We start from the raw sequence: 20,358 nt of genomic DNA, 5'->3' as shown, positions 1-20,358 counted from the left end.
AGGGTAATCCCTAGGGTTGGTGCCCAGACTTTTCCCATACTCTGCCTACAAGGGTCAGGACATAGCATCACTAACGAAGCAAAAACACCCCTTGAGCTGAGGATCAGGGTAACGTGAGGAGCTGAGTGGGTGTGGCTCACTGCTGAAGAATTTGGGCTGCCCAGGCTTACTTGCCTAATCTGTGCATCCCCCACAGAAGCAAGCAATGTTTGGTGGGGAGGGAATGGAGAGAGTGAGTTTAACAGCTACCTTTTCCCAATGATCTGGGCATAGGTCTTCACTAGGTAGTCTGATATATTGCGGCCCGTCAGATTCTGGAGGATGTCAGCAGTGTCCTGCTCTCGCTGGTGCCACCGGTGAAAAAACAGATAAAACGCTCATCAAAAAACACAGACACTGAGTCAAACAAATCTTGTGCAATGCTTCACACACAAGAATCACACTGTCGTGGTTTTGCCCACCAGCCCATCCCTGGGGCTGAGGATGGTTTTGTCCAGGTGATTTCCGGACAAAAAAACCAATCAAAAAGTTCAGTGACGCCTTTGCTAATTACATCTTTAAGAAAACGGAAGAGAAGGTGGTGGCGCAGTTGAAATTAGGGGCAGCAGCCATGTAGAAGGGTAGCGGGCCCGAGGAGGGCCAAGGCCCCCTCCTCCCCGGCTTGGGCCGGGCGGGGGGCAGGTATAGCGCTGAAACCTCCCTTCTCTTCTGTGAGAGAGTAAATTAAAAAAAAAAGTTTAAAAGATGAACTGCTTAGACGAGAAACCGCTGTAGAAGAATTCCAGCCATGAGATAAGAGAACTTCCAAGGTCAAAGCTGCAGTTACAGGAGAGAGAAGAAAAGTTCGAAGGGGGGAGAGCTGCTTTTTCTCCCTTTCGCTCTCCCTCCCTTCAGCAAGGTAAAGACTGAAAAAATAAAACCCTGCCACCTGTGAAAATTTGTTGGGGTGAAGAAATGCCCCGTGCGGCTCACAGAGGAGCTTGTGGATGCACCAAAGATTTGTGACTTTAACAGAAAAAGAAAAGCCTTATGCTGGAGCAGAAGCGGCTCAGATGAGGCAGAGTCCTGTTAAAGACTTTGTGACCCTCGAAGGGATCGATGCTTATGCTGGAGTGAGACGGCTCAGATAAGCTTGGGATCTCAGTGAGAGATCCATACTACTAGTGCTGGAAATTTGTGACCCTGAGAGGACCTACGCTGGAACAGAGAAACGGTTCAGGTAGGAATGTTGGGATCCATGTGTGGGATCCGTGCTACTGGTACTAGAGATTTGTGACCCTGAGAGAACCTACGCTGGAGCAGAAAATGGCTCAGGTGGGATATTGGGATCCGAGTAAGGGATCCAGACTAGACCCATGCCGAGAAGTCAATCAAGGACTGTTCTCCCATGGGGAGGGACCTCCATAGGGAAACAGGGGTGAACTCAAACCATTATCCCCTGTAACCCTGTGGAAGAAGATCCATAGTAAGCAAGTGTCCCCTTGCAAACCTATGGAAGGAGACCCTTCAGAACCTGGGTAACCCTCAACCTTCGGTTTTAACCCAGGAGGGGGGTACACTCAGCCCTGGAGGCCAACACAGAATGAGAGAGAGATAAAGAAGTTCCAGCTGCGACAAAAGTGCTGCAGAGTTACTGAAGAGAGAGAGAGAGCTGGAATTCCAAGAACAGAAAAAAGACTGCTTCTCCTCCTTGGACTGATATAAAGGGAGGTGGGGGGAGAAGTATCTTCTGTAAATACATAATACCTTTTACTTAAGTAGATATAATTCTTTAGTTTTAGTTTGATAATAATAATAAATACTCATACTTTTTTTTTCAATTCAGTCTCTTTTTGTCTACATAAACCTTCTCTCAACTGATAGTAATTGTGTGGGGGGTGTAAAAGTAAATTGAGCCAGGGCAAAACCACGACACACACCCAGCCACTCTGCTCCTCAGGAACATTCCTCATTGAGCTCCCTCCTACCTGTGGCGGTGGCAGCCCGCCGGCACCAGGGGGGCACACAGGCAGCATCTTCTTGATCTTCTCATTGCTGCACTCACAAGACGGGGAAGGGTTCTCCATGCTCCAGTTGCCTTTCAAGAATATGTCCTGGACTGACTCTGGGACCAAAGCAGTGGTCCATTCCTTCTGCCCCACAGTGCAAAGAGTGTCTCTGTGTCAGGAAAGAGGCACTTCTAAAACAACTATGATGGCCTTTGCTTACAAGCCATTTAAAGATCAAACTTCACAGTCCTCAGAAGAGGTAGAGTGTTTCTCAAAGGAGCTTGACCTCACTGAGACAAACAGCTCAGAGTGACAGACCTGGCTCTGCAGCTTTTAAGAGATCCCAGTGCCAAAGAGAGTGAGGCTGGCCAACACTGAGTAGTGTCAGACACTCCCTTCTGTGCATTATAATTAAGTGCTTTATTTCAGTCAGTCCCAGCATGCACAGTGTCCAGAGTTCTAGGATGATGCTCTTAGTCATATGGTTTAGTTCTAAGTAGTCCTATGAGGAACAGGTACTTGGACTCTATTCTCATGGGCCTTTTCCCACTTGAGATATCCTATGATTCTAAGATCACAGCAGACACTTCTTGGATGACACTTCTGCCTTTGAGGCACCAAAATACCATTCTTCCCCTAAGCAGCATCACTGGGCAGCTTTCTCCCCATGCCCCATTGGTGGAGTAACACAGCTCCCATGTCTGTTATAAAGAATGCAGCTTAATTTCCACCTCTACCAATCCATTGGACACCTTGCCTCCCTCCCCATCATCTTGTGAACACCAGCTGCAGTTCTTTCAGGCTAAAGACAACCATCTAGGACTGTGTGCACCCTCTAGGGAATAGCTTTAGTCAAGAACACAGAGCAACATAACCAGGTCCTTTACCGTGTTCAGGACCAAACAGTAATCTGAGGGAAGAGAGTATTCTCTCCTTTTCATCTCCATCAGCAAGGACTTGCACTCAAACCTCACTCCCTCACCATGCTGAGGGCTAGCAACTATTTGAAAGGTTCTGAGCAGAACAACCGAATGTAACTGCAACTCTTTTGGCTTAAATCCTGCCCTGTCCACACAGTACTATAATTCCCTAAAGCCAACCAAATCTACTAGTGCCCAGAATCTGGGGGTGGACTTCCTCTTCCCCGGCCAGAGTTCTACTTACGGGATGGAATGTCCCTGCATACAGCGCGTCCCAAAACCAGGCTTATCAAGCAGGGCATCCAGAAGCTTCTGAGTGCCTGCATCTTCAGGAGCATCATTGCTATGGGTATAGCAGAAAAGCACTGTCAGGTCAGCGTGTTGACAGGCACACAGCAAAGGCAGCAGCAGGGCAAGGCCAAGAACAGAGTGAAAGGATGATGGGTGGGGATTTGCCTTTGAAGAATGCTTGGCCTAGGAGCACACACACACACCCCTAGTCTCTGTACACTGAATTGTTAAGGGTCATAACACCATTCAGAAAGGGGTACAGCCTTGTCATTAGTTCAGAGTTGGCATTTAAAGGCCCAAGAAGAAAATGACAGGACTGTCTTTAAAATGTGCTAAGGAACTCAGTAACACAAGTCTGCAAAGAAGAGAATTTGTAGGCCACAAAGAAACATACCTAATAAAAGTGTACTGCTCATCGTACATCCAGGGTTGTAGTTCCAGGCTGGGATACTTCCCAAAAGGAGGAACAATCAGGCTGAACATGAGAGCAATACACACAAAGACAGCTGGCAGCACGATCTGAAATTGCAAGGAAAGAACAAGTCCCTTTTTAAGCAAATGTTCCCAGAAGCATCAGGAGTTACATGTGAATCACCTACTGGATTACAACTTTTTCAAATTTTCCCAGGAACGTCTATGCTGTTTCCACCAAAGCAGTGACAGACACCAAAGCAAGACTTATCTTGGCATTTAATCAGGGCACTCACTTGGGATGCAGAAGATTCAGTCTGCAAATGCTGCTCTAAAGGCCACATTTAGATTTGAACCTCAGCTGCATCCTCGCTGTGCAAGAACACTGTAACCACCTGGTTATCACACAACTCCTCTCACTCGCACAGGTCTCCTTCTGTTCACAGGTGCAGTGAAGACCAGTTTTGGTTATCCACATTCCCCTGAGGTTTTCAGCCCACCACCCACTCAGACTGCAGTGCACAGTGCAGAGCTGTCCCTGCTGAGGGACTCTGCTCACGCCTGGGGGCTCTCACCTGGGCAAAGAAGCCCTTCCTGCTTCTCTTGGCAATAAGCATCCTCTTCCACAACAGAGCCATGAACTGCTGCTGGGTGAGCTTCCAGCCCTTCATCTGGTAGGAGCCTTTCCCGTCCATGCCACTGAGAAGGTCTGTCTCTCTGGATTCTGCTAAGAAGAAATGACCCTCACTCAGAAGTTCAGAGATGCTCTCTGGGTACTTCTGTGCTGGAGGTACAAGGTGATGGCGGGAGCAGCTACTCTCACCCATCAAAAAAGAAAAAAAAAGAGCATGGTGAGCAGAGACAACAGAAATTTACATGAATGTGTTTTCTCCCTTATCTCTTGGAGCCTTCATGGGAGGATTGAACAGGCTCTGGATCCTGCACTGTTCACTATTTCTAAAGGCAAACATACCACCACTCCTTTTGCAGCCTCAGCCTTCAGATCTGGAGTATTTATAATAGAAAAGAGTATCCACATGAAAACATCAGGCTTAAGGCACAGCAATACCTGGATCTATGTCGGAATCATTAGGATCAAATGCATCATCTTCTGTAAATGGACGAAGGCAGCTCTGTCTATCGCCAAACACACGTCTGTTCCTTCTGGCTGGCAACGTCCCATCTGAAAATAATGCAGTTATGCTTAGCTGAACTGCTTCAGGTAATCTCCAATTAGCCCCAGAAAAAACAAAGCAATACCATATTCATTTTACACATCTTCTATTTGCAAACTGAGGAGCTGATCTGGAGTCACTCCAGTGCAGGTAAAAGCAAAACCAAGACCCTCACTCTGCAAAGGGTCACGTTTTATGCACCATATCTTGTGTGATGTTCCAGAAACAACTTCTAGTGCACTGGACACTTTTTTTTTTTTCCCCACATAGGCAGGGAAACAGCATTATAATAAAAATTCTCACTTGATGCACATATAAGTACAAGTGCAATTTGCTAGCATTAGTTTAACAGGAAGTGTTATTATGAGCACTTAGTGCAGTGATCCACTCTCAGAAAGTCATTTGGTCCCTACTGTGGTCTGACCCTGTCAAGAGTTCCTCAGCGTAGAGAGCACTGTCAGTCAAGTAATTTTCAATACACTCAAACAGTAGAAACTCTTCACTATTACAAAATAAACATACTACCACTGAGTCAATTGAAGTTCACAGTATATAAAAAAGCATGCATTAAGTACACTAAGAACAGCTGTTTTAGGTCATTAAAAACACTAGCACACCAGAGCTCTTGTGCAGTCTCAAACAGGGTCTGTCACACCTGCAGGGGATGTGTCACTTCTACAGGAGACAGCTATACCCACCTGAGGTTTCTGCATCCACACCGCTATCATCAGCCACTTTCAGGAAGATCTGAAAAGCAATGGTAAGTGTCAGTGAAAAAAGCCAAAGAAGGAACAACAATGTGGGGATTGCTCCAAGAGACTCCATGAGAGACCACAAGACTGACAGGTGCCAAAAGAAAACAGAGGACGCAGTTTATCCCCTGCATGACAGGGACATGGACTTTGTGGCTTCTCTCCAGTTTCCAGGAGCCAGCCTGTTGTCACATAACAGCTCTCTTTCCCTTTGCCAATGGTAGTTTTCACAGGATCTCAAACATGAGCTCTTTCTCATGTCTCAGAAACAGACCTAGTAACTAAATTTGGGGAATCTCATCTTTCCCCATGTCTGGCAGTGTTCTGACACTCTTGCTGGCATAGGCACCTTTGTGGAGCTTGTCCCATGGACTTCCCTAAGCCAGGAACAGCCCATTGCCAAATTGCAGGTAACAGCCAAGATCTTCACAGCTGTAAAGGACCTAGAGGGCAACCTCAGTAAGTTACAACACCACCGCTTCCGTTTCTTAAAATTGTCATTACTTAAAAATAAACAAATAAAAAAAGACATTTCACATACATAGGAGATAAAGTGCATGATAGATCTGTGATAAAGGGAGACTTGGCAGTTGGAACAAATCCTAAAACCATAAAAACAACCATGCCAGTGGCCTATGTCCAAATTGTTTCTGTAGTATATGGTGTTCAGTACTGAAACATGTTTTCAGTTAAGTGCAACACACAGCATCCTCAAGAATAACACAGACATTAAAAGCCAAAGAAGGGGCCACTTCACATCTCAGGGAAGTGCAACTGAGTACACAGGACCTACCTATGCTTGCCTGTACTACATTTCAGTTTTTAGTGCACACCTCCATGAGCACACACTTAAACAGGGCAGAAGCCAATCCATTTTGGAGGGGAATGCAAAGCAGCCTGTTCCATAATAAAGTTCCACAGGAAGAGATAAGACTCCAGCTCATTCTTAGTTCTGACATGGTTCATTTTGCCTAGTTTAAGACAGAAGAAAATTGTCAGCTCACTAACCTCCTCCAGGGTAGTTTCAGAGATGCCGTAGCTGGAAATGCCAAGATCAGAAAGACGGTCATCAATTTCATGGAACAGCTCCACAAAAGCTCCCTCTTTAGCAGCCTTGTATGGCAAGACATAGGTTAACTCATGGCCAATGTCCTCCACTAGTCTGGCCTCAGGAACATGTTTTGTAATGAGATTTGAAATTGCAGAGACATCTAAAAAAAAACAAACACAAAAGACAGTTTTCCTCTGGTTACTACTCATTATGTGGAAAGAAGAGCTCAGCCTGAAAAATCTTGCCAGAAGGAAAGGAGAGAATACAGACAGCTCTGAAAAGCAGCACATTTCCATGGAAAGTCTCATTTCTTTTTACATTTAACACTGGATGAAAGCCTGGACCCAAGCCTAGCTATAGTTTTTACATGCAGAATTTGGGAGTTTTACATGCTACCAGAAGACCAACAAGTCATTGGTGTACATTCCATCAACAGCTCTAGCAACTGTATAATCTTTGCTTATTAACTCTCAGGAAAGCTTGAATTTAAAAAGGCTTACTCAAGAAAAACATTCCAATATTTACAGATTTAAAAATACCATCTAAGTAAATTTAATAATTATCCCAAGACTGTAGCTACACAGGGGAACAAGGTTAAGGCAGATGTCCAAGGGGAACTATAGAGAAATGTCAGCACTGGGATTTAATCTTAAATTCTTTTCCAAGCCTCACCTATTGTAAGTGTGTCACTTTCATGGTCACTGCCAAGGCCAGCATCAGAGCTGCTCTGGGAGACACTGTCATCCTGTTCAAAAAACAGAAGACAAACATTATTTCCTTCTGTTTAACCAAAACAGGGCCCGCTAGATGCTACACTTTAAGTCCAGATGCTGCAGACGGTGACACACCACTGCAAATGGCTAAAATAAATACAAGTAAAACGTCTTTAGGTATAGAAGTGAGTGTTACAAAAGCAAGCACTTCATCTATTCTGTATCTCTCAGATCAGGTTTGGACAACCAGCACTGAAAGAAACTACAGTGTGGAAGTACATCCCATGCAGTATTTTAACCAGACATGGCCTGGCATATTACCTGTCAAACACATAACACTTCTGCTGCTTCTAATAAGCCTGAGATTTCACAGAAAAAATAAACATGAGCAGAAATGGTCAGCTGTACCTTTTTCAAATAGGACACTGTGCTGCTGCTGTTTCTGCAGGAGCTCAGAGAGGAATCCACATCCTTCTTGACCAGGGTCAAATAATAGCCTGTTCCCAGGTGGTTCTTCAGGAAGAGAGAAGAGCCAACACAGCAGAGCTTGCCATGAGAAATGATGGCAATCCGGTCCCCCAGAATGTCTGCCTCATCCATGTGGTGTGTGGAGAGAATGATAGTGCGGCCTGAAAGAGGGCAAGGATGATGTCGCTGGTAAGTCAAACAAACCTATGTTCCCACACCAAAGCCACAATCATCTGGATCTTGCCATGAAGTTGGATGGCAGGTTGATGCCACAAGTCTGACTCCCTTGAACGAGGCTAGCAGTATGGAAAAGGTTCCCAACTGCTGCTATGTGTTTATTCTCACACTCTCTGCTGACCTTTGTCATGCTCAGCAAAGGCAGGTTTAATTTCACATCAGCAAGGCTGGCTGCACAGAGCAGAACAGAACACTGCTGAATACCAAGGGTGACTTTCAGACCTTAAGTGCCCTCATGACCCAGTAGAGAACTTTGTTCTGAGCTCTGAGATGAAGAGGATCAGAAAGGAGGACGGGTGAGAGATCAGAACAACCTTGTCCTGCATGATCTTTGTTCATTCCTCAGTGCAGGCAATAATAGATTTGCAGAGACACATGAAACAGACTGATTTTCTTTTGCCTTCCACAACACGTTCACGAAGAGCAGAGAAAAAGACACGCACATACCTTGCCGGTACTTGAGAAGCAGTTCCCATATCCCTCTGCGAGAATAAGGATCCACCCCAGCTGTGGGCTCATCCAGAATGACAACCTTGGAGCCACCAACAAACGCTAAGGCAACAGACAGCTTCCTCTGCATGCCACCTGCCAGGCACAAGAAGAAAGAGGCGTTCAGGCTGATGCAGTGAGGAGTGGAACAGCAATACTCACAGCACAATGGATAATGAGCTCTCTGAAAGAAAGCAGACTGAGAAGCACTGCTACTGCTTCAGGCCTTCAAGGTCCCAGTGTGGTCTTCCCTCAGTGGAGTGTAACTCTCCTCCTACTGCAGGAAACCACACCTTGTATGCCCTTCCACAAGTCAATCATGTATCGCAGCACCAGCGGCAGCAAGTCACCAGCTTGGAGGCCTAACCAAATTTGGGGATCAGGAGCACAGGTCTCCAGAGCTTGAGCTGCAGAAAGAGGTCCCTGTGAGGCCTCATGGAAGCATTCCAGAGGCAGAAGTGAGGAATTGCACTGCACTCTTCAATACTGAAACCAACCGCAGTTCATCTGCTCTCCCTTCCCAAGCTCAGATGTGCAGTCTGTACTGGTAGTTGAGTAAGACAAAAGCACCTCAATCTCCCAGCTATCTGGTACAGAATGATACAGGAAGCCTGCCCCTCTTGAAACAATGAGAGGAACACTCCAGGTCACCAGCTGAAGAAGCAGAAGTCAGCATAAGGAATGCACATACACCTCGGAAACAGCAAGGGACTCGGAGATTATGGTCTAAGCCACTCTCACTTAAACTCATAAAACTCATAAGCATTTGGAGAACAGATATCACATGCAGCTGGACTGCATCATGATGTAAACAAGTACCAAAAACTCAGAAAAACTGAGTTACTTTTTATGGCCATTAGATAGCTTGAGACAGTGCAAGATTTTAAAGCTTACTGAGATACACTGATTAGGTACTTAACAAACAACTGATTTCCTTAAGGGCTTAATTGTGTAGCAGTCTATAGCTAACTACAGGATCCAATCAAGGTCCATAATGCAGCCTCCATGAAAGCCAACAGAGCATTTTGGGGTGGGGGGGAAGGAATGCAAAAGAGCTGAACTTACCAGAGAGTCTGCTTGTCCTAGCTTTCAGTTTGTGAGGCAAACCAACATCTGCTGCCATCTGCTCCATCTCCTCTTTGACTTTCTTTTCCGACAGCCCTTTGAGCCGAGCATAGAACCAGATGTGCTCCTCCACAGTCAGCCTAGGGGAATAGGAGCAGCCTCAGGGCACAGCTGAAAGCACCATGCCGGGATTCATCCCTTACATTAGCATTACAGCAGGCATATTTGCTCAGAAAAACATCTTTTAAGGCTGAGCTCTCAGGAAGGAGCTGCAGACTGGGAGTGCTCAGCTTGGGTCTGGCTTCAGGTTGTGGCTCTATTCACCACCCGTGTAAATAATTCTCCTTTAAGGGTGCTTGACAGAGCAGCCCAAACCTCCCAAATCACTAGGCCCCCCAGCCCCGGGAAACCTTTGGCCTAGCTGAGTTCAGTGGAGTAGATTATTAAGAGACATGAGAGATGATGTAGGCTCTTGCTGATCATTCACAGGCACATGGGAACGTGCTAATGAACAAAACGTTCCTGTACCAATCTCACACCACCCCACTGTGCCACACTGTGCACATATTAAAGAAATGACCATCAAAGCTGAAAGCCCACTGCTGTTTTCTAAAGAACCCAGACGTCTGCTGGATTACACCAGTTCTGTGTCTCGCAGATGCTACTCACAAGTCAAACAGCACATTGTGTTGTGGACATACACCCAGGTTCTGCCTGATGGTGCTGAGGTCAGAGCGGATATCTTTGCCCAGGATGAAGGCTGTACCCGAAGTTGGGGGGAACAAGCCAGTCAAGATGGACCTGAAGGACAAACAGAACAGATAAGCAGGTTCCTAGGTTCTGCCAGGAAATAGCTGCTGTGCATGCCAGGATGGCTGAATGAAGAGTGGGTGGAAGCCCTGGGGAACTCCCACACCACAAAAGTAGTCTGAAAAACATCTCACTAATGGATTAAAAAAAAAACAAAACAAAACTAAACAATCAGCTCCAATGGTTTCAACAGTGATCAAAGAACACCCACATGGCTACTTGAAGGAAAGACTTTTTTATTCTAAAAGCTTCTCATTCTTTCCAACCAAACTTTCTTCCTTACACTGATCAGAATCACAAATGGTGTTACTATAAAATGCTCCAGATTTATCCCACCCATTCTCAATCTGAAATTCCTCTAGTTTCAGTCCCCTGTGAGTCTTCTGAGGCGACTCACAACTAGAATAAACCAGCAGAAGCACCCTGGTCTGCACCAGCTTGCACACTGCAGCAGTATGGCTACTTCTACCATATGGGTAGGAACTGCAGCAGCATTCAGTCACCTCCTCCACCTGTCTTAAAAGATTATTTTGTTCTTACATGGTAGTGGTTTTCCCTGCTCCATTGTGTCCCAGAAAGGAGGTGATTTGGCCTTCGTAGAAGTTCAGTGTGAGACCATCTACAGCAACTTTCTTGCCGTCACGATAAACCTTGACCAGGTTCTGGATGGAAACACCGAGGCTCAAATGCACCGGCTCTTCCTCCTTGCAGACTGGAAGAAAGCACAGCAATAGAAAGATATGATAGGTTTTAACAGAAACTGCATGGGAGTTCTAACAGGCATCACATTCCCCCCAAGACTGTGGAGTTCCAAGAAGAAATGACCTATATGAAGAACTGACCACATTTCTTCCTCAGGAACAGGAATCCTCCGCAGAAATTGTCATTTAGTCTTTTCTCTTTCCCGGTCTCATCTGAGATCTGGAGATCTCCAGTGTCATCAGGGTCAGCAAAAGTGGTATAGGACTTTGCAACTCCACGAGGCTGGAGTGCACATCTGCACTCAAGTGGGCAAAGTACTCTGGGTTTATCTGGATACACCCATCTAATCAAGGTACCCAAACTGTGATAACAAAATGACGATTAATTTCATCTTAGCCATGCCAGCCCTTCTGTCCTCAGACTCCCATTTCAATAAGGCAGACCATAACACCTCATTGCAGAAAGTCTCTCTGTCCAGCCACTTACCCTCTGAAGACCCCTTCTGATCAGGATGAGGGTGCTGCTTGTCCTGTGATTCCTCACCAAACCAGTACGACTTTGTGAAAGGAAAGTACCAGGGTCTGGGAATCCCATACTGGCCTAAAAAGAAAAGCATTACATGAACCTGACTGCATCTGTCCCTTTTCTTTTATTAGATTGCAGGAGAAGAAGGGAAGTACTCCACACCCAGTAAATCTCTAAGGTGAAGCAGGACCAAGAAGAGATCTTTCTTGATGAAGACACTAACAGACTTCTGTTACGAGACATCTAACTTCACTTTAGGGTTAAAGTGCTGTGCTGAAAGGTGGTACTGATACTCTTAAATTCTCCCCTGCAGCAGTGTCTGTGGACTCAGCAGTTCAGTGAAGGGAATAGCTGAAGTACAGCAAAGCTCCTGGGGCCAGCTCAGCCACGGCCACAATGACACCACATTTCAGTGCTGGGCAACATTTTCTGCTAACAGCAAGCAACAACCTTGCTGTGATGGTGGTCTGTGGTTTTCCTCCATGACCTTTCCCCAGCTCTGCTTAAAAATGGGCCAAATTTGCACGTTGGCAAGCAAGTAGGGTGAAAGGGTTTATTTAAAAGCCTGAAGACATGATCCTACCTCAGAAGCACACCTCACCTGGGAAGACAGACTCAATGTACCAGGTCATGACTCCATACAGGAACGTATCGAACAGCATCATGACGGCAGATGTGGTGATGCTAAAGCCATCTTCTTCCAAGGGGCTCTCAAAGAAGTTGTCCCACTGAACACCAACACCCTGCTCCTCAAACAGTGCAAAGTACTCGCAACCAAAACCAAAGGCTACTGGAGACAGCAGGCTCTGCAAATGGGAGGCATGAACACGCATTGAGTTTTTCACGTCTACTCTTCAACTAGGCAGCTCAGTTCTAGTACATCCCTGTGAAAAGTTAAAGTTCCAAGGAGCATCACTGTATTTGCAGAGAGGGAATGGCAGATTTGGTCTTGGTTCAAAGCAAGTCCTGAAACTTCTACTAGACCTCCCTCCAGAATTGTTTGTTTCCCTCTTTTCTTTCCCTTACTCTTTGGATTTTCATGCAAGGGAACAGGTCACTAACAGTCACCTTCTCCAGACAGGTAAGAAATGCTGTGCAGAGGAAAGGCAGCTGGTTCCTTCAGCCTGCATATCTCGTGATACAGCATCACAGCATGCAGAGATCAAGGCAACTTAGTCCAGCTGCATTACTTCTACTACCAAAGCCAACAAAACCCTCCCAGCACCTTCTAGCAGTTTTGGTCAACTGTTTCATCAAGCCCAGCCCTGGTAGTCCCTTACACTGAAAATTATCCTCCCACTGCCACTTTCCCCCTTCTAACAGAGTCCAGCCAGAGAGCTGCTGAGTGTCACACTGCTGGAGGCCCAGTACTCAGGATTGTTTCGTCAAGACTTACCGCAAAAATCTTGAGTGAGAAGCTGATATAGTCCTGCCAGGCAACACACAGCACATAAGGCAGGTACAGTGTGAAGTAGACAATGCCCCCACAGGCAGCTGCCAGGTTGGCCCTGGAGAACACAGTGCTGATGAGGAAGCACTGGAGGATGGTCACAACACCGAAGATCGAGAGGAAAACAAACACCACGCTAGGGTCGCTGTAAGGCAGCAGATTCCCCACCTGGCAAGGGAACAACAAGTGCATTAGGCTTTAAAAGCGCTCTACAAGGTAGGTTTATTATAAGCAAGCCTGCAAAGCTGCTGCTCAGGGGAAGCTGGGCTTCCTGCAATTTGCACAACAGCTTTCCCAGAAGTGGGGCAGTACCAGAGGCATCCTTTCAAGAGCACAGAATATACTACATCCCCTCCTGCTGTTTTCAGCCACTCAGTCTCTGTTTCACTCCAGAACACTGTTCCCAAAAAGTGACTGGTCAACACACACCATTAACTCCCCCTCAAGTGTATCACTGAAGACCATTGCTTAGCAGGCTCTAAAGGCTCTAGAGATGCCACAGGGAAAACCAGACAACTCACCTTCAGGATCAGCACCAGCAGTCCTGCACTCATCAGGAGAGGAACTAGGCTGCTAATGAACCAGCTTAACCAAAGGATGCCATTGTCAAGTCCCATGATCCTCATCGTCTCTTTCAGCCTTGCTTCCTTCTCATACACAATGCCCTTAATTATCACAGCCACGGAATAGATCCAGGCCAGTGTCATGAAGAGAGGCATGGAGCGGCTCATGACACGCAGAAATCTGAGAAAGTGAAGGAAAAGGGCCAGAAGAGCAGAGTGAGAAACACCACTGAAACTGCAGGCATCACTCAAGGGCTATCAAAAGCATGGTGACAGCTTAGGCTTCACTGCACACAGCAGCTGATGTGCAGAGCCTGACACAGGATCAGTGTGATCACCACGAGGTGAGGGGGCTGATGGGTTTACAGCTACGTAGGAGTGCGACCTGGAACTACAACAGTCACCCAGTGGAAGAGTGGTTGCAAAGACCTGCCTTGCCTGGGGACTGCTCTCACGTGTCCTCTTTCCACTCTCCTGTGTGTTATGTGCCTGCTTTTTCCCCCAGTGCTATTTTTGCTATTTTTGTTTGCATCAGGTGTGGGGATATGGTCACACCTCAGGAACGCACTTTGAATGTCAAGTCCAGCACTGACAGTCCCTCTCCTGGGTAGGACTCTGCACATCATTACATATTCTAAATCCTCCACGTAGGTGCCCTAATTCCAGGGATTAGGAACACTACGGAGATTGCCTCCTCACCGATAATAGGGATGTAAACCATGCCAGGGGAGTGACAAAAGCCCAATATGCCTCCCGAACTGCTTGTCCTGGAGGTTTTGAAGCAGCCTGCATACATACATGTCATCCACGTAACACGGGTAGGGCATCTGCTGCACATAGACTCCCGTCTTCTTCTCCGTGCCCGTCTGCACCCTGATGATGGCCTGTTCCACCACGTCCTGCAGATAGGCAAAGCCTCCCCAGACATAGCGCATGTCCTCAAAGGGGTCAGCACGGGGACCGGGATCCCAGTACCTGCACCAAGGGGAACGAGACCTTTCCATGAGAAACCCTCGCCACCACATCTGTCACAAGAAATCCTTCGCCAGGCAGGACGTCAGGGCTCACCCATCCTTGATCTTGTTGGTCCTTTCCACATTATCAATGTCCATGCGTATCTTGTACTTCACGTGCTGAGGGAGGTCTGTGCTGTCAGGAGCTATTTCATCGAAGACTATGCCAGCCCAGAACCTCCGCTGATCCAGAAGTTCCAAGGACTTGTTTATAAGCCGGACTTCTGTGGCCACAGGCTCCAGTTTGTCCAAGTTGACACACTACACAGGAGCAGAATGGGAAGCACTTAATGGATATATCAGTAAAGCAGAATGTACTTTGTTTACATTTGGGATGAAGGAAAAGAGGAGAACTCTGTAATGGTAATTCCATGCCCAAGAAAGAGACAGCATTGGACTATTTTGCTGTGGCTTAAAGTAGCCCAGCAAGTTGCAAGAGATGTCACTTCTGCCTGCTTGGTGGTCACCCATTAGTGAGAAATACCCCAGCAAATGTATTTTCTGTACAAGAGATTAGGTAGCACTAGCAGCAGTACCTACAGGACCTCATCCAAGTACCAATTTCCATGCTTAGTCTTAGTTCCTCTTCTACCAGTAAACCAGGTCTGATTCCAAACCTCTAAATACCATGGAGAGAACTAAGGGTTTTGGACCAGGTCCCTGACAGGCCATGGCCTGTTTCTGTTTGCACTCATCTCCCAAGATGATCAGGCAACGAGTACAACTAATTTTGTTACTTGCAGTCTTCCCTCAGCTTAAAGCAGCTGCAGGCTTCACTGTGTTGCCCAGCTAAACCCCGGAGCAAAATAGGAGCTGTTACACCGCCAGGGACAGCAGCAACTCTCAGTCACCCAATAACAGGAGGGCAGGAAGCCACACACAGGAGCCAAAGCAAAAGCTTCCCGAACAAGGCCTACAGCTAGGTTCCTACATCTATATTTAGGCACCTGAATAAATGATAATTTTTTCACAGGGTGTGTGCTGAGCCCTGACAATGCCTGGTCGTGCCCAGAAAACGGGCTGAGGAACTTCCAGAACACCCCACTGCGTGGGCAGAGATCAAGCTCCTGCCATCCCCCCCCACCCCGGTTTCTTTCTCACAGTAGCAGGATCTCACCTCCATGAAGCGGGAGATGGTCTGGATAGCCCGGTCTGTCTCGTTGAAGGCATCCACCCAGGTATACACAGAGCCATCTTCTGTTCCAAAGTCCTCCGGACGGTTCGACAGGAAACGGGCAATGTCCTCCACCGTCCAGTTGGACGCCGGCAAGTGCAGGTCCCAGAGGGCTTTGCCTTTCAGCAGCGTCTGCGGATGTTTTGTTTTCAAAGGAGAAGTACTGATGAGAATTAATATGTTAGATCTGCTCTCCCACAATGAAAACACATGCTACCACGGAAAACACCTGTTAAAAAGGTGCAGGGAGAGGCCCTCTGTCATACTGAGGGGATCAGCACGGTGGGGTCCTTCCTCTCACTCTCCCACTGTGAAGGACATGCCCCTCTAGGTGTAAGCTACACCATCGGGTGTGCTTTGCAGGCTGGCTGGCTGCCTCCATGTCCTGCCGCCCCTCTCCCAAGGAGAGGGCAGCAGAGAGCCACGCACAGCTCTGCACCCTACAAATACAAGCCAGGGAAGAGGGAGATGCAAGCTCAGCAGAAACCCACTCGGCTGATGCTGGTTGTCAAGCTCTGCTCCTAGCTGGGATGGAGAGGGACTGTGGCATGGCTGAAAGCTCAGCTGTCACTGTGCTGAGCAGAAATACCAGCACCAGAGGCCAGGTGAATTTCTTATATGTTTTGCTGTTGTGTCACCAGGGCTGGCTGAAGCAGTCCTGCACAGCCACGATGTACTGCCTTTGTTCTCCTGGCTGGGACAGTGCTTTTTTCACCTGGTTTAACTCTGGCTTTCTGAGGACAGGCTATTGCATGCACAACACCTCACACAAGTGCAATTCCAGGTAGAAGCCCTGTCACTGAAGCAAACACCAGTCCAATGGGCAGACAATATACAGCCAAGCAGGAAGGGAGCAAAAAACATAGTTGAACTGAAGTCAGGAAAATAAGAAAAAATAAAAATAAAAAAAGCCTGCACAAGAGAAAAAACTGCAAAAATCCATAAGAATAAAATGAATTTTCTGCCCTAAAAAAAAAAAAAAAAAAAAGAAGCAGAGAGAGTTTCCCCATGCTCTGCTGTTACCCACAAATCAGCAAGTAGTGGGTCACACTTAAAAAAACAGCACTGCAAACTGGAAAAACAGACCAAGCTAGCACATGAAAACATACAATAGGAAATCCAAGTAAATAGGGATTGGATATGCTCTCTCTCTTCTCACTTGGCCTCCCAAGTTTAGCTTGTGCCACCATCCCCAGCAGGAAGGACACCACGCCTCCAGGGAAGTGGCTCAGCCTCCCCTTGTTCAGCGCCCACATAAAAAGCTCCTTAACTCCAGGGGCACATAGTGTCCTTCCTGAAGTGAGCAGCCACATTAGCACGAGCTAGAAGTGGCAGAGATGGGCAAACACAGCACATTCCTGTACTTCAACAGGAAGAAACATGCCAAACAGACTGTACAACTCAGATGGTGACTGGTCAGCACAGCAGCTAACAACCAGCAAAGGACCTACCTCTCTCTTGCAAGCACACACAAATAGGCTTTTCAGTTCATTCACAGACTTACTAAAGCTGGAAAACACCTCTAAGATCATTGAGTCCAAACCTTAACCCGGCACTGCCAAGCCCACCACCAAACGATGCCCTCAAGTACCACAGCCAAGTGCCTTTTGAACACTTCCAGGGATGGTGATTCCACCACCTGGACAGCGGGTTCTGACACCTGACCACCCTTCAGTGAAGAAATTTTTCCTAATATTTGATATAAACTCTTCCTGGCACAACTTGAAGTCGTTTTCTCTCATTCTTACTGCCTGGAAGAAGAGACCAACCTCCACCTGGCTACTACTTACTTTCAGGTAGTGGCAGAGAGCAATAGCATCTCCCATGAGACTCCTTTCCTCCAGAACAAACAAACCCAGCTTGCTCAGCTGGTCCTCACAAGACTTGTGCTCCAGTCCCTTCATCAGCTCTGCTGCCCTTCTTAGGACATGCTCCAGCACCTCCATGTCTTTCTTGCAATAAGGGGCCCAGAACTGGACACAAGATGCAAGGTGCAAGTGATCCATGCTGCACCTCTAAACTGAGTGGGATGCTGTCTGGGAGCTGCCTGGGCACTGACAGTGAAGAACTCTTGCTTGTGTGATCATCAACAGGTGACAAGAAAGGAACCCCTGTTACTACACCAGTACAGAAGGGAGGTTGCTGGGACAATCAAGAATTAACTGTCAGAGACAGCAGGGTTTAACTAGCAACACAAAACAGGACCCCAGAAAAGCACAGAGCCCCTTAAAAACAAAACAAAACAAACAAACAAAAAAAACATTCACTTTTCAGAGGACATGACTGCAAATCAGAGTTTTGGACCCTGACTTTCTGCCTGAACTCGGCAACAAACTGTTCAGCTTACAGTTAGTGGCCACAGTTCTCACCCATTATGCTACCCATCTACAGCATTAACTTTAATAAAGCCAAGGGAAGTACAGGAGGCTGACAGTCCATGTTGAGGGAAAAGTCCAACAGGACAGGTCATAGATTATTCAGCACAGCGTTACACTGGAGTTGAAAGGGAACGAATTTCAAGGCTTTTAAGACCTGGGGAGGTCTCTGTATACAAATAGCTGATCGTAACACAGACTGTGATACCCAACCAGCTGCTTTGCAGAGATCTCTGGATAAGCTTCTCTGCAGTTGTCCCTCAGTGGCTCAACCCCAGTTTTACATTGCTGTGCTTCCAAAGACATCAGCACAGGGTGCCAAGCTCCACCCCTCAGGGCTGCACGTGAGGAACCATGGTGATGTTTTCATTACATGTTAGGGCAGTGCTGGGGATGAAACAGCCCCTTTCCCAACAGGGGCAGATTAGAAACAGGTGCTAAACGTGCACTACTCCCATTTGCAGGAGACTGTTACATGGAGGAAGGAATGTCAAGCACAGTGCAGGATTAGTACAATCACAATCTGTTTTGAGAAGCAGTCCCATCCATAATGTTTATCTGCCCAATCCAGCTCTGAAGGACCATGAAGCACCATCTAAAATAAATATTTCATCACTTATTGCAAAAAAACAACAGTAGTAGTTCTGGCAAGGACAGTATACTGACCCGAACGAGATCCATTTCCTGACTACTTTCCATAAATGTCCAAATCTTTGGGCTTATCTCCTCCCACATTCCCCCGAGGTCACGAAACACACCCAGCTCCTGGAATGTCCTGTTCACCTGTCACAAAGAGGAGAGGAAGTTTATTTCCAAAAGCTGGCTGAGACCCACCATGGGATGAGAGGCTGCATTGAGCCTTCAAAAGTAAGTGCATGGGAGGTGGGAGACTGTGCTTCTGCAGGCAATCCTTTTCTAGGCCTGTGTTTAGGCCCAGTGTAACTAGACCAGATCAGCTGCACAGCCAGAGGACATAGCTCGTGCTACATATCAGAGGACAGGGCTAGAGTTACCTCAGACATGACCTTCCTTACAGCCGGTGTGTCTGGAGTGTACAAGATCTTCCCAATCAGCAAGGGTTTCAAAGCCCTCCAGATAATCCTGGAAAGCGGGCTGGATTCCAGGTTCTTCATTAGCTCATTGCAGTAGGGTGCTGATGAAGAGAGCACAAGAGTGAGTGGCTGAACAGCACAGTGACAACTGCAGAAGGCATAAACCCCACTTGTGTGGGCTTCAGGGACAGTCACAACTGAAATATTTCAGCGTTTCCCAGACACAAAACCCCTCCTGTACCACAAAGCTCTGCAAAAAGCCCCTTTCAGCCCAAGCCTGCCCACTGAACATGGAGCAACCAGCTCGCCTCCACCATTAAGAGCCACAGTACTGGTTCTGCAATCCTCCCAACAATCCCACTGCACTGCACAAGCAAAATTTGTCCAAAAAAGGACAGACTTCCAAAGGCTGCACATGACTGTCCTCCCTCTCCCCATGAAGCAAGTCCACTGCACGGCTTTCTATGGACTCTCCAGAAGGTCCTTGGGAATCTCTGCATATTGGTACCTTCACTGACCTTAAGGGCACATGCAGGATGACATGCACATGCCCTTCTGAAACACCTGAGTATACTGTCCCTCAGGACCACCTGCTTTCACCTGTGGAAGCTTGGGAAACACCAGTGATGACAACCATGAGGCAGACGGGACCTTGGGCCATGCCAGGGTTACACTTACTTGTGGAGTTATCATAGAAGTTAATTATATCATCTTCGGTGCTGTTGCCTCCAAACAGTGCTTTGTAGTTGTTGTCCTCATACCAGTTAAGGGATTTAATTTTGAGCCCTCCACCTTCAGGATGGCCGCACACGATGCGCGACACAGCCTGGTAGATCTGCGTCGAGGAGTTTGAGGCGTTCACGTTGGTCAGAAACATCACCTCCTGCCTCATGTCACTCCAGCTCTTCATAGTCAGCAACTGGAGGGGAAGATGGTAGAAAAAAAAACGGAAGCAAGTATAGAAGAGGATTAATGAAAGGAGAAGATCTTGCCGTTGCTCCTTCAAATCACACATCTGGTTTTGAACAGATGAAAACGCCCTTGAACACAACAAGGGTGAAGACCAGGGATAACATTTCCCCCCTACTACAGTGGGGCATTATAGAAGTAAGTCTCTTCTGTGCAAGCACTTGG

General features: G+C 47.1%; 1 protein-coding gene across 4 annotated transcripts in view; it reads right to left on the bottom strand.

Moving 5' to 3' along the window:
- The window catches only part of ABCA1 (ATP binding cassette subfamily A member 1), a 93,247-nt gene that overhangs the window by 13,566 nt on the left and 59,323 nt on the right, over window positions 1-20,358 (bottom strand). For 3 of the 4 annotated variants that reach the window (XM_050329425.1, XM_050329423.1, XM_050329424.1), the window contains exons 9-32: window positions 19,903-20,143; window positions 19,186-19,325; window positions 18,839-18,955; window positions 15,741-15,929; window positions 14,679-14,884; window positions 14,409-14,585; window positions 13,569-13,791; window positions 12,994-13,215; window positions 12,199-12,403; window positions 11,559-11,672; window positions 10,911-11,082; window positions 10,230-10,361; window positions 9,561-9,700; window positions 8,454-8,591; window positions 7,710-7,930; window positions 7,261-7,333; window positions 6,546-6,748; window positions 5,484-5,532; window positions 4,680-4,793; window positions 4,186-4,337; window positions 3,594-3,718; window positions 3,153-3,251; window positions 1,968-2,157; window positions 250-344 (exon numbers count right to left, since the gene is read on the bottom strand). In XM_050329425.1, coding sequence (XP_050185382.1) covers window positions 250-344; window positions 1,968-2,157; window positions 3,153-3,251; window positions 3,594-3,718; window positions 4,186-4,337; window positions 4,680-4,793; window positions 5,484-5,532; window positions 6,546-6,748; window positions 7,261-7,333; window positions 7,710-7,930; window positions 8,454-8,591; window positions 9,561-9,700; window positions 10,230-10,361; window positions 10,911-11,082; window positions 11,559-11,672; window positions 12,199-12,403; window positions 12,994-13,215; window positions 13,569-13,791; window positions 14,409-14,585; window positions 14,679-14,884; window positions 15,741-15,929; window positions 18,839-18,955; window positions 19,186-19,325; window positions 19,903-20,143 — 3,737 coding nt within the window. The remainder of the gene's footprint in view (window positions 1-249; window positions 345-1,967; window positions 2,158-3,152; window positions 3,252-3,593; window positions 3,719-4,185; window positions 4,338-4,679; window positions 4,794-5,483; window positions 5,533-6,545; window positions 6,749-7,260; window positions 7,334-7,709; window positions 7,931-8,453; window positions 8,592-9,560; window positions 9,701-10,229; window positions 10,362-10,910; window positions 11,083-11,558; window positions 11,673-12,198; window positions 12,404-12,993; window positions 13,216-13,568; window positions 13,792-14,408; window positions 14,586-14,678; window positions 14,885-15,740; window positions 15,930-18,838; window positions 18,956-19,185; window positions 19,326-19,902; window positions 20,144-20,358) is intronic. The other variant, XM_050329426.1, reaches the window with a different exon arrangement.

The sequence above is a fragment of the Myiozetetes cayanensis genome, unplaced genomic scaffold (assembly GCF_022539395.1).
Source record: "Myiozetetes cayanensis isolate MyiCay16 unplaced genomic scaffold, myiCay2020 scf4, whole genome shotgun sequence".
Taxonomy (NCBI): domain Eukaryota; kingdom Metazoa; phylum Chordata; class Aves; order Passeriformes; family Tyrannidae; genus Myiozetetes; species Myiozetetes cayanensis.
This window is presented reverse-complemented; position numbering and strand designations above follow the sequence as displayed.